At 45.4% G+C, this 13,700-nt stretch overlaps 1 protein-coding gene and 1 pseudogene across 6 annotated transcripts in view; both read right to left on the bottom strand.

The window, feature by feature from the left end:
- Tcaim (T cell activation inhibitor, mitochondrial) overlaps window positions 1-12,892 on the bottom strand; it is a 34,096-nt gene extending 21,204 nt beyond the window's left edge. Inside the window, exons 1-5 of one of the 6 annotated variants that reach the window (XM_013122197.3) lie at window positions 12,795-12,892; window positions 11,785-11,879; window positions 9,541-9,610; window positions 7,969-8,104; window positions 3,068-3,224 (exon numbers count right to left, since the gene is read on the bottom strand). In XM_013122197.3, coding sequence (XP_012977651.1) covers window positions 3,068-3,224; window positions 7,969-8,104; window positions 9,541-9,599 — 352 coding nt within the window. In that variant the 5' untranslated portion in view covers window positions 9,600-9,610; window positions 11,785-11,879; window positions 12,795-12,892. Of the gene's footprint in view, window positions 1-3,067; window positions 3,225-7,968; window positions 8,105-9,540; window positions 9,611-11,784; window positions 11,880-12,464; window positions 12,773-12,794 lie in introns of those variants that run through there. The other 5 variants (XM_013122196.3, XM_013122195.3, XM_013122198.3 and 2 more) reach the window with 5 other exon arrangements.
- Window positions 1,652-1,790, bottom strand: LOC121137710 (annotated as a pseudogene).
- Window positions 12,893-13,700: the final 808 nt, after the last annotated feature.

The raw sequence follows: 13,700 nt of genomic DNA, 5'->3' as shown, positions 1-13,700 counted from the left end.
ATTTTGCTCCTCTCTGCACCCCTTCACACCAGAGACAGCCCTGGAAATTTGGTCCCCAATAAAGCCTTTCTTTTTACCTACAGAGTAGTCTAGTTCAGTGGTTCCACTGCACCCTCGATTACAATAAGCAGATAAAAAAGATAAAGAAAGCTGGGCATGGTGGTATACACTTTTTTTCCATGTTTTTTTTTTTTTTTTTTTTTTTTGAGACAGGGTTTCTCTGTGTAGCCCTGGCTGTCCAGGAACTTACTTTGTAGACTAGGCTGGCCTTGAACTCAGAGATCCACCTGCCTCCGCCTCCTGTGCTGTTGTCAAAGGCCCGCACCAGCGCCTGACAGGTGATATACACTTTTAATCCCAGCACTTAGGATGCACAGCAACCTGCATGTTAGTCTTAGGTTCTGATGGAATGCATGATGCTGTCATGTGTTACTGTCAGGACACCTCTGAAAAAAACATTTTTAAAAAATAACCTAAAGAGCCGGGTGTTGGTGGCGCACACCTTTAATCCCAGCACTCGAGAGGCAGAGGCAGGCGGATCTCTGTGAGTTCGAGACCAGCCTGGACTACCAAGTGAGTTCCAGGACAGCCTCCAAAGCCACAGAGCTGTCTCGAAAAACTAAAAAAAAAAAAAAAAAAACCTAAAGAAACACAATTTTCAAATCTTTTGTCACTCTCAATTGTCATAAAGACAGAGGCAAAAATAAGACTCATCTAACAACAGAAACAAAACTGAGAGACTATTTTATATGAACAACTACAGAAGGTGAGATTCACCTCTCTAAATCCCGAATGTGTCTGGTGAAATCATGAAGTCAAGTAGGTCATCATGTATCAGCAGGATTTGGTAGCTCCAGTTTTACCGTGATGTTGAGTGACAGAAACACTGACAGTTACGAACATGTGGTTGGACACTGGCTGCCTTAGTTAGGGCTCTTACAAAATGCCATGACCAAAAAGCAAGCTGCAGAGGAAAGGGCTTATTCTGCTTACAATTCTACACTGCTGTCCATCACTGAGGGAAGCCAACAGAGGAGGGACCTGGAGGCAGGAGCTGATGCAGAGGTCATGGAGGGAGCTGCTTATGGCTTGTCCAGTCTGCTTTCTTTATAGAACACAGGACCAGCAGCCCGGGGATGGCCCCACCCACCATGGGCTGGGCTCTCCCTTTTGACCACTAAATGAGAAAATGCCCTACAGCTGGATCCCAGGGAGAGCTGAGGCTCCTTCCTCTGGTGACTCTAGCTTGTGTAGAGCTGACACAAAACCAGCCAGGACACTGGGGAACAATACACCTCAGGGAACTCTTGTAGCCAAGAACATTAATAATCTTTTTTAATATTTGAGAAGGGTCTTGTTCTGTAACCCAGGCTGGTTTGGAACTCACAGTCCTCCTGTCTCGGTCTCTCCATGCTGAGTTACTAGTGCTACTGTTCCTGGATGTTTGAATAAAAACCTAAGTCAGATGGAGAAACTGCTAAGATAAAGAATCTGTGACTTTTGGTTTCCATAATCAATGATGGGAGAATAAAAGACTAGAGAAAACACATCATCAAATGCTAATTCTTAGGCCAGTCAGATGGGCCAGTCTTTAACATGAAGAGGTTTCTTTTTTCTTTTTTTGTTGTTACTGTTTTGTTTTTTATTCATTAAGGGGAGAGCTCAAATGCAGTCCCCCACTACCACAAATTATGTAGTTTTCCGGAATTTGAGGAGCTCTCAGGGTCAGCAATGGATGAGCCTCTTCCTGGGAAAACCACCTTCCCACTCATGGGCTCTCCCCTGATTTTGAGATGGAGCCCTTCCTTTCCATCTAAGTTTCTGCGGGACTATAAAGGGATTTCTACAAAATATTGCAACTTTCATTTTAATAATCAAAGATAAGTCAGGAATCACAGGCAGAATTATAAGTATTTTCTATGTCTCAAAGGCCTGTTAAAAATCAGTGTATTGCCGGGCGGTGGTGGCACACGCCTTTAATCCCAGCACTCGGGAGGCAGAGGCAGGCAGATCTCTGTGAGTTCGAGGCCAGGCTGGACTGACAGCATCCAAAACAATACAGAGAAACCCTGTCTCGTAAAAACCAAATAAATAAATAAATAAATAAATAAATAAATAAATAAAAAATCAGTGTATATTCAAACTATTTAAAAGTCTTTTAGGAATAAAGTTATTTCCTCAATATAACCAAAAGGACAGATATTTCAAGAAGGGACAGGGCAGGCTTTAAAAAAATTTTTTTAGGACCAGTCTGGTTAAGTAGCACAGGCTAGCTTCGAACTGGTAGCAATCTACTGCCTCAGCCTTTGGAATGCTAGGAATACAGGCACGCTAACACGTCCAGCTCGCCACAATTTTCTTTTTGGTGTGTTTTTGAGACAGGATCTTGCTTCAAACTCAGTCTTCATCCATCGGCATCCAAGGACTGGGGTCATAGGGATGTGCCCACAGCTAGAGGTCCCACTTGTCAAACTTACTGCATCCTGATGGAGCCAGTGAAAGCAGGCATTACTGTGTAGAAATGGTGTTCAAGACCTTACTCTGTCTCTGCAGTCTTTGAAAGCAGGGCGGATGCACTAGGTCACAACAGTTAAGCATTTCTACTCTCACAGGGACAGTAAGAGAAGGAACAGTGTAGACTTCAGTGTGAATGTAACAGACATGTCTAACCCTCAGATCAACACTGAATTTGGAAGGCCATAAATAGGAACTCTTCAGGGTTCCTGTTGTTTTGATACAGGGCCTCACTATATAGTTTGGCTATACACCATCATGGCTGGCCTAGAACTCACTATGTAAAACAGGCTGGCCTCAAACTCAGAGATCTACCTGTGTCTGCCTCCCAAATACTGAGATTAAAGGCATGAACCTTAACACTTGGCTGGAATACTTTAGGAAAAAAAAATGTTTAAACATATGCAGCTAGGAATCTACTTCTGGGAAAACAATTATATCATATTTATCAACTATCAAGGCTTTAATCCAAAGGTATTCTGGCCCTGTCAGAATTAATGAACACACTTCCCATGAAGCTGGTAAGGGACACAACAGAAATGAAACAACGTACCGGAAGTACTGACAGGCTCCTGGCCTTCAGAGGGGCTCTGGGCTGTTTTTTCTCTTATGTAAAATGTAAGCTGAGTTGGTTTCAGAGACTTAAAGCCAGGTTTCTGGAGATTTTCTAAGTAGACACTTAATCTCTTAAGAGAATTTTCATTGATTTCCTAGTAGAAAAAAAAAACATTATGGGCATTCACATGTGAATGAAGAAAGAAGAAATTATTTGTGGTCTTCAAATATATTGAAGATATTAAGTAATTCACTGTTAAGAAACGTTGAGGTTGTTGTGCCCAAGTCATAAAGATCCCCAGAGACCACCAGGAAGACAGACCCACCAAACTGCAAAAGCAAGGTTTTAATTGTTCATCCAACCATGACAGGGACCCCGTCTGGCTAGCTGTGGCAGCAGCCTCCAGAGGGAGTGAAGTTCCCTGTCCGCTATTAAGTTTTATAGACAAAAGTTACAGGATTACATCAGTAGGTAGGGGTTGGCTTCTGACTGGTTGACATTTGGGAACAATTAGAATTTCTCAGTCATATTTTGGCATGAAATATCTGCCAATTATTTTCATTGGTCAGCACTGAGAGGGAACATTCTGTGGTTTCTGTGGTATTGTCTTGTTACATGCAGGTGGCCTGTTGTATTAGATACCAATAGTTTTCAGAGCTGTATCCTGGAGACTACAGGGGAGGTTTTGGTCTCCCCTGGAGTTTCTTTTGTGACCAAACAGTTCCCAAGAACCAAATATCTAGGAAGCTGGGGGGGGGGTCTGGAGTTTCTTTGTGTTCAGTTTTGGCCCTAGACTCTGGGAGGCCACAGGATCTGGAGTTTCCTTGTGTCAGAGGCCTATGCATCTTTTCTGTAGCCTGTCATGGCTGCGCAGGGGTGGAATGAGGGTCTGGTCCCTTTATTTCTAAATTATCAGAAGTGAGACCTTTGAGTTTATTTTACCCCTTTCAGAGGTAGCGTGGCATAGTGGCACATGTCTTTAATTCCAGCACTTGGAGGCAGAAGCAGTCAGATCTCTGTGAGTTCAAGGCCAGCCTATATAGTAGCCTACATAGTGAGTTCCAGGCCAGCCAGGACTATGCAATGAGATCTTGCCTTTAAATTAAAAAAAAAAAAGTGGAGATCTGGAAAGAAGAGAATCTGGGTTCAGTTCCCAGCACCCACATGGCAGCTCACATCCGTCCATAACTACAGCTCCAGGGGATCTAGTTCCCTTTTCTGGCCTCCATGGACAACTGTACTTACTCACCCCAACACAGACACAGACACCCCCCCCCAAAATGACTTAAAGAAATGTTGGGATTTCACAGCTGCTTGGTAAAAGATTAACACTGAGGGTAAGACACAACTTATAACCGTGAGCATCAGGGTGAAGGAGACTGGACTCCTTCATCACTTAGGGTAAGAGCAGCTTAGCTATGACTACTCTCCCACAGCAATAAATTAGTGATTATACAACTGGACTTATTATCTCTAATAGTATCACCTCAATAGACCATTGGGATACATTTTTATAAAAAAAATTAGAAAAACCTCATATATATGTAGTAAACAAAGCTATAAGACAAATAACCAAATAGGAGAAAATATAGCTTATTTTACAGTAAAGGGCTATAATGTACTCTTTGATGTATATGATAATGGCAACTTTTTTCCCTGTAAAGAGAAGCTTTTTCCTTGAGAGGAGCCTTCCCGCCAGCCTGGTTCTAGAGCCGCATCAGTCCCAAATAAACACACAGGAGGCTATATTCATTAGGAAGCTGTTGGCCTTGCTTGTTTCTTACTGGCTAGCTCTGACTTAAGTAATTACCCCATAATTGTTAATCTAAGTATTTCTCTTACTGGAGAATAGTTCCGGGCTTCCTACCCCATGGCGTTACATTTCGACTCTCCTTGTGTTTCTCCTACCCAAAGTCCTTCTGGACTCCTAGTCCCACCTATCTAGATTCCCTATTGGCCAGACAGTGCTTTATTGACAAATGCACAGGACTTCCCCAACATTTTCCCCCTTTGGTTTCTCTGTGTAGATTTGAAGCCTGTCCAGGCACTTGCTGTGTAGACCAGGCTGGCCTTGAACTCATAGAGATCCGCCTGCCTCTGCCTCTTGAATGCTAGGATTAAAGGCGTGTACCACTACTGTCTGGTGGCAACTTCTTGATTACTGGAGTACTTCCCCAAAAGAAGAGAAGCGTGACAGGGAAGATATAGATCAACAGGAATGGAGGAATTTCAAGAACAATTGTTATGTAAGAAAGGAGAAATGCTGTTGATAACAGAATGGCATGAACAATCACTGCCTCTTTTATTTCATTAAAAAATTGTTGTGTGTGAGAGTATGTGTATGTATGTGTGTATATGTGTATATATATGTGTGTATGTGTATATGGTGTGCGTTTGTGTGTATGTGTATATGGTGTGTGTGTGTGTGTGTAAGTATACACATGCATGGATGTGTTTCATGCACGTTACAGCATATCTGTGGAGGTCGGAGAACAGCTGCCTTCCACAATGTGGATTCTAGAGACTCAGGCTGATCACCTTGGCAGCTGAGCCATCTCACTGGTCTTATTATTTTTAAGTCTCTATTAAGCCTAGGATGGTCTTGAAGTTGAATTTGAGGCCTCTCTGCCCAAGTTTCCAGAGTGCTGTAAAGCTGCACATTCCTAAGTCTGGATTAACAACTGCTGTCTGTCTGTCTGTCTGTCTATCGATTGTTGTCTTTGAGACAAGGTCTCACTATGAAGCCCCTCTGGGATTAAAGGTGTGTATAACTGGCAATAACAACTGCTTTTGATTATTTAAATCTCTCTTCCTTAACAGAATGTTTTGAGAGTAGGAATCGTTTTGCATTTTGTTTCTAGAACTTATTATATGACATGCTTGGTCTGGAGAATCCCTAAGCAGGTTGGGTACAATCCTGCCACTGTGACATTAAATCTTGCTGCATGCAGGGATGCCCTCCTAAAATACCAGCAGCTGGACCTTGAGAGCTCAAGAGTTGGAGGTTCTTGTAGTTGAGCACAGCTACCAGCACAGGTACACTTGACCGCAGAATGGTCCACCTGGATCAGATAAAGTCTTCCTTTCAAAGCAAGCACCAAGCTTTGGGAGGGATGTGCACAAAGTGGAACGGAGGGAAAGGGGACACCTGGCCAACCCACCAGATCACCTATGGTGTGACAGATGTCACAGTGAGATTACCCTCACATCTAATTCCAGTCGTTGGGAGTTTGAGGCAAGGCAATTAATTGTTGGTTTCAGTCACGCTGGGATTCATAGCAAGTCTGAAGTCAACTTGAGTTACACAGTGAGACACTCAGATCTTGGTGCCACAAACCAATACTCCCCTTATTTGGGAAGCTAAGGCAGGAGAAGGGTTGTCTTGAGTTTGAGGGTAGCCTGAGCCACATAGTGACACCTGCCTCAAAACCAATACCAAACTCTACCCAAAATAAAAGTGAAATCTTCAAAGTTACTTTTGATGTTTTCATTTTTGTCCCAAGAAACAATGGAACTCAGAAGTCAATAAAGACAAAAATCTGTAAGAAGTGAACAGGAACAGGGTAAAGGAAATAGGGACCAGACGGAGATTTTTAAGTGAACTTTATATGTAGCTGTGAGTAATCTATTAGTATCACATACTTTAAGAGTATTAAAAGGAAAAGAACCACACCAGTGGGTAACAGTGTGAAATCCTGCACTTGGAGTAGGTCACTATAAGCACTTGGAGCTTGAGTCTGTCCTCAGCAGAGGGGCAAGTTTTTGGTGAGCCAAGGAAGAGTCTAAGCTGAGTGGGTAATGGTTGTCGGTTGAGTTAGAAGCCTTCATGGAGCCTGCATTTCACTGATGGCAGGAGATAAACAATAGACCTCATAAATAAGATAGGGCACATGGGAAGGAAAACAGAAACAGAGAAAATACTGATAGGTAAGAGGAGGAAACACTGGAAAGGAAAGTAGCCTGGGAGAGGTTCACTGAGAGGAAGAGGTAAGCCGTGTCTGGGACAGTCCAAGCGGAGGGAGCAGTGAGCACAGAGCCTAGGCAGAGAGTAAGTAAGTGCTCAGACAGAGCACACTAAGGGAAGACACAGATGATCAGACCTGCACACCCGTGAGTGAGAGTCCCCAAGGCCACCGTCAGGTCAGCGGCCTGCTAGGATTCACAGAGCTCAGAAAGGCTGTTATACTTAGGCGAGGGTTCCACAGTAGGGTGGCTGGCAGTGCATAGGCACACAAGGCAGAGGGTGAGCCTTGGCTGCTCCACAGTACAGACTCACAGCCAAGTCCTCATCCCCAGGAGTGATGATGTGCAGCCATGTGCTACCACGCAGGGATGTTCACTTGAGCCTGGGGCCGGGGTTTAACATCCCAGTTAAATCAGGGACCAGTGTTAATGAAAACAGAGGGACCAATGAGATAACTCCAGTGCTCTCAGCTCTACAACATTATCTAACTTTACTCTTGTCAGTTTGTACTCCCTGAGGCAGCACAAGCCAGGAGCCTGCAGTGTGCAGGGACAGCTCCAGGCCCTGAAAACCTGCCTGGGGCATCCTTACAAGATTCTGTCAGGTGAAGAAAGGCTTTTCTCTCAAGCCTTCCATTTTACTCCAAAAGCTAGTACAGAAAACATGATTAGTATGCTCTCGAATTTATGTGGCAACTTTATTGCTTATATAAGTAATGACAGCTTTGAATAAACAATGGTTTCAATTTCTAACATCACAAATATCTGCTAAATTTATTAATTTGAAACTTTATCATTTTTCAAGTTAGTATAGCTTCTAGGTCAAACATTACCATGACTGAATAATTTGAACTTACAGAACTTTCTGCATTATGTTGCGTCAAAGGTAAATCAACTAGACAGATAGACAACAAGTTAAAGAGTTAAGTGTTTACCCTTTCCCTGGGGTGCTGTCCAAAGAAATCGGGATGAACTGCAAAGTAGAAGGGCCTCAAAGCATTGACGGCCTCTGCTCCTGACAGAGCTCGGGAGTAGTGAAGCCAGTGTGGGAGGAGCTTCCTCAGGCAGAACCTGTCAGACACAGGGATTACTCTCTGTAAATTTGGCATGCAGGTGATAGTCTACCTAAAAGACCCAAGCAGAGAAAGTCCACAGCAACAATATAGAAACCGATTTTCTGCAGTTCGTCTGGTTTCTAAGTAGTGGTTCTAAGTTCCCCTAATGCAGTATCGGCAGCAGGGAGTGATGATTTCCCCATCACTGCAGATGGCATCGTTCTCCTCGAAGTTGTTTTTTTTCCTTAATTTACACTAATGTACTTATGCCTGTGCAGTGGAGAATATCCTGAGGATCTCAGTACAGACAGGAAGATGTCCTTTAGTTTCCTTGTTACCAGAGTGGAAACACAGTCCACTCAGACAACTTGACATTCTCATTCTTAAACTGTGTCCCAAGCTGTCTGGAATGTTCTTCAAGTACTTTTTATTTTCCTCAATGAAAATAATTCCACATTTTTGAGCTCAGAGGAAATAACTTTTGGTTCTTGGGAAGCAATTCCACAGTGCAATTTACACTTCCCATTATATAGAAGACGTCTCTAAGCATTGGGCAGGCTTTGTAATCTACCAGGTATGCTGAGTTCGTGGAGATGCTTTACACTGTTAAGGGCAGAGATGCTTTCTCTGCTACCAGACTCAAGCGGCTTGCTAGCTAGCCTACTTGTCCGTCTTCTCCCAAACGACGCTGCATGCCACTGCATTCCTTACACACACACTTCTGATGGCTTCCACAGCTCCTACATGATCAAGATCCATTTCGGAGTCTTATATTTAGAAGCCTCAGTAATTATTTCTTAATCAATCCTTCCAAATCACTCTCAAATACTCCTTATAGAGAGTGAGCTGAGTGTGGTGGACAAAGTCTGTAATTCCAGTGCGGTGGGAGAGGAAGGACCAGGCATTCAAGACTTAGCCATGACTGCACGATGAATTTAAGGCCAGCCTGGTCTGTCTGAGACTTTGTCTCACCCATCCCTTCATACAACCTTCAGTCAAGCCCCAATGACCTTCCTTATTCTTCTCCTTTTACCTGGATTTCTAAGCTCTCATACTTCTGTCTATCCAAGCTGTACTTATTTATATAATTGCTGCATATCTACTATGCACCAGGAGGAGGAATTTGTATTCTTGTGAGAGTCATTCTCTTTTAACTCTAAAACATCCAGCTATGTGCTCTACAGTTAGGGAACATAATACTGTGCTGAGGTGGTTTAATATGCTTTTTCCTTTTAATCTTTCATATAGAACTAATATGATAGAATCTGCAATCTCCTGCTCTGTACAGAGTCTTAGACAATTTGGCTGCTCATATGAATTTTCTCTTTCTTTTTTTGTTGTTGTTCCTGCCTAAAACCATGAGACAGTTTTGAGATCTGAAAAACAAGGTGAAATTATCAACACACAACAGACCTTCCCCTAAGAAAATACAGAGTGGGCCACAGAGCTTACCTCCTCAAAGGCTTCAGGTGGCAAAACATTTCTGAATATGCACGCCAACTTCCAAGCATCCATTAATTGCCTAACAGGTTAACAAGCAAACAGAAGGACTGAACAGGTGAAATGAGATTAAATTTGAGATATTACACCATTATGCTACTATCCCTCTAAGTGAAACGCTTAAGGTGTTAACTTCGTATGTATAAACTACATGTTTTAGTTATTTTTCTGTTGCTGTGATGAAATGCAGTGAAAAAAGTAACATAAGGGAGGAAGAGTTTATCTTGACTCATAGTTCCAGGAGAGGATACAGCCCATCAGCAAGTAAGACGCAGCATTGGGCTGAGAAGGTGGGGTGGCAGGAGGGATCAGAAAGGGAACAGGATGTGGGGGATGGACTACAGAAATCTCACGGCTGCTGCTGGTGATGTGCTTCTCCCAAGGCCCTAACCTCCTGAAGATTCTACAACCTTCTCAGATAGTGACACCAGCTATGTATGGCTTTCTTTTGTTCTATGACTACAAGTCCTTGTACCTGCTTCTACATCGGAATGTATTATTCCGGGAGAAATGAATCTATCTTCCCAGGCCATGGCCATTCATATTTGATACATAATATGAACTTCCTATTATTATTACCTTTTCGGGGAGAAGTTTTCTCTTATATCTATATGAAAACACCCTTAAATACATATGGAAATCTTTCACTATGCTCTAACCTGTCTTCGCAGTATTACCCTGAAATTCCTTTTTCTGCAGTGTAAATCAAGGTCTTAGCTTCAGCTGAGTAAAAACTCTGAGAGAAGTCAGCCTGTACGGGCAGCAAGCTGCAAAGGGGGAGTCTGGTCTCTCCTACTGCTGCCGACAGCTACACAGCGAATTGAAGACACACCATTTCAGGCATGGCGTGGGTGCTGCGGGAGGCCAGTGACACTTGCTACCACAGTCACAGGAGTCTGTCTTCAGACAGATTCTCATGACTTCTGTCAATATTCCCCTTCCATCCAGAGAAAGCCTAAGGCATGCTACTGAGCAACTAAAGACACTCACTCCCTATCTAACCAGCATCTAACTGGTTCCTTAGCTCGCCAGTTTACCGACAGGCATTTACTCACTACTGTGTCAGGTCCAGGGCAAAGCACTAAAAAAGCATGAAGACATTTGCTGTTTTCACTAAACCAACAGTGCAGGAAGGAGGGGCGGAGAAAGGGGACACAGACACCAGCAGATAACCATAAAACAAAACAGAAAATCAAATGCAGAGACTCAGACTTGTACAGTAACGGGAGACTTCCTGGGGCTACCCTGCAGCAGCGGGAGGACACCCGGGAAAGCCTTGTCCCCAGGAAACGGTCAGAAGGTAGCTGGACAGAAGGTAGCTGTGGGAGGATCAAATGCATTACAAACCAGGTTAATCGAGTGTCTGAATCTGCTTAATAGTGATGTTACCTTCTGTTCCATCTCCTTTTCCCCCTTCCTCCCCGAGGTCTGCAACTCTCTATGTAGTCTAGGGTGGCCTGGAACTTGCTATGTAGATCCGCCTGCCTCTGGCCATTATTTTTGACAAGCACAGAAATTGTCAAGAAGAGGTCTTCAAAGATTGAGCTTTGGTCTCCTGGCACAATTAGTGTTGGAAAGTAATTTATTGTAACTAAGCTAACTTCACACTACTCTCTCTCTCTCTCTCGTAGAATGCTAACTATGCTTTGTAACTATCTCGTAGGGTATTAGATGAAATTTGTTCTCTCAAGTAGTGATAAAACCATGCATCTCTCTCTCTGTCTCTTTGAGACAGGGTCTCTCTGTGTAATAGCCCTGGCTGTCCCGGAACTACCTCTGTAGACCAGGCTGCCTTTGAACTCACGGAGATCAATCAGCCTGCCTCTGCCTCCCGAGTGCTGGGATTAAAGGTGTGCACCACACTGCTTGACTGTTTTTGTTTTTGTAGACAGGATCTCACTGTGTAGACCAGGCTAGCACCCAACTCTTAGAGATTCGCCTACTTCTGCCTCTGGAGTGCTGGGAATAAAAGCATGTACCCGCTCACCCAGAGAGCAGACATATTTTTTTTTTTCCCTACTGCTTTTAGTGTGGGGTAAAAAGTACCAAGAAGATCGAAAGCTTCCTTTTTACAGCTCTTGCTGGAGAGTTAAGTCATAATTGCTTCTTGAAGGTCAGAGGCACAGGAAAAAGAACACTACAGTGGGAAACGATTCATTTAAAAGGAGGATACAGGCTCTTCTGGCCCAGCCTCACCTATCTATACAGAGGCCTTGATGCTGCTCCACGGTCCAATGAAACCCAGTGAATTTAATTCATCCAGTTGGGTTTTTGGTCTCCAACCCTAAGATCTGGCACAAGAAAAAGTGTTATGGCAAAGCTCCTCAAATGTGCTGTTGCCCCTCACACTGTCTGCATCCTACAGGGTTAGTGTCGGTGTCTTTCGGGCCTTCCCATTACGGAGGACTTGGTTTATTCACAGCGTGCCCCCTCCAGCATTCCAATTTCCCCGAGCTTAAAAATCCCTTCATCAGCACTAAACAAAGGGATATCGGGCATCTCCAGTTCCTTTTCCGTAAGGGCCGTCTTAGATAAATGCTTCAGCCAACCAAGCAACCAGCCAGCGAGCCAGCCAGCCAAGCAACCAACCATACTTTTGATACCTTCTTTAAAACAAAACAGTACGAGTCCCACACTGATAAACTACACACACACACACACACACACACACACACACACACACACACACACACACGGCACAGACTTCTTGAATTAGCAGAGTCGTCAAGCTCTTCAGTGGCTCCCCAAGGGCTCCCCTCGCTACCTCCCCCTCAGGGAGTCTCCTTAGCCATTTCGGGTCCAGAGGTGAATTGGTGGGCCTGCAACTTGGCCCACAACTTGGGGTAGAGCTCCTCCTCCTCTTCCCGGGGCCCCACCTGCCTCAAGGTTCTCCCAGCAGCCTCCTCAACACGGATCCCACCTGGAGGCCTCGTCCACGCCCCAGGCACTCACGGCTCGAGGCTCTGGGCAAGTGTGGACTCTGTGGTCAGCTCGTGCTGAGCAGGGAGCTCCAGGCAAGCCTGCGAGCAGCACAGGCCCGGGTCACCCTGAGCCCGCAGGACCCACGCTCATTGGCTACGGCGGGCCGGCCTGACTCCTACCACGCCTGCGCACGGCCGGCCGGCGGCTCTCAGCTGGGGCTTCGGCTTTCGGGGACCTCCCTCCGTCCCTCCCCGTTTCAAAGCCGCTCCGGTCCGCGTCCTTACCCCGCAACGCTACGTGCGGGGCTCCGACGAGAGACACAAGCCTGCAATCTTGCGCCGACGGCCTGAGGGAGGAAGATGATTGGCGGGCGGAGCAAGGAGAGAGGCGGGGCCGGGGCCGGGGGCGGGGCGAATGCGCGCACGCGCAGCTCCCTGGCCCGGGTCCCCGTTGAGCGGCCGTTGGCGGTTTCGTTCTGCTTCGCAGAAGCGGCTGAGTCCGAGGGCTCCCGATCCTCTCGGGTTTGCCTGCTCCACCTTGTCTCAGGCTTTATCTGGATTTGCTCGCCGTCACTTGAGACGGTGTCTCCCCCCGGCACCCCGCGCTTCTCCCGCCTCAGCCACCACGCCTCGCTGCCAGGCCACTTTTAAATGTTAGGTGTTCTCAGTCAGCACGGGCTTTCTACGCTCTTAGGTCGCGACTCTGATGGCCAGAACTGCCAGAGATGGGACAGTAACTGCTCTTTTCGCTACTGCTGCCTCTCCGCTCGGCTGTCAGGCAAAAAGCCCGCGCTTTCCCGGCGCCGAGCCCAGCCCCTGCCTTCTCTCCGCGCTGCCTTGCGGGCATTGCCCTCTGTAGGAGCGTGGTTAGAGGTTGCCCACCCGAATTTCCCCGAGACTCTGAGGCAGTTCACTCCTGACTTAATTCTCCTGCTCTGTGAGACTGTAGGCTTAAGGACACTGCCCTTTCCTATTTTGAGAACTCCTTTAAATACGTTGTCCCCCCCACCCCCTGCTCATCGCTTGTCCACTTATGACCCCTTCAGAGCTTCTTAAAGACAGGAAATTGTGGTTTACTGTATTAAGGAGGATCTCACTAAAGAGAATAGGCTGCAGATCCTGAAGGCGACTTCCTAGTGCTTTGGGACAATCCTTGATAGATATTTAACCTTTGGCATATTTGTTTAATAT

This window comes from Mesocricetus auratus, unplaced genomic scaffold (assembly GCF_017639785.1).
Source record: "Mesocricetus auratus isolate SY011 unplaced genomic scaffold, BCM_Maur_2.0 Super-Scaffold_100691, whole genome shotgun sequence".
NCBI classification, from domain to species: Eukaryota; Metazoa; Chordata; class Mammalia; order Rodentia; family Cricetidae; genus Mesocricetus; species Mesocricetus auratus.
The sequence above is the reverse complement of the archived record's forward strand: the minus strand, read 5'-3'. Positions and strand labels throughout refer to the sequence as shown.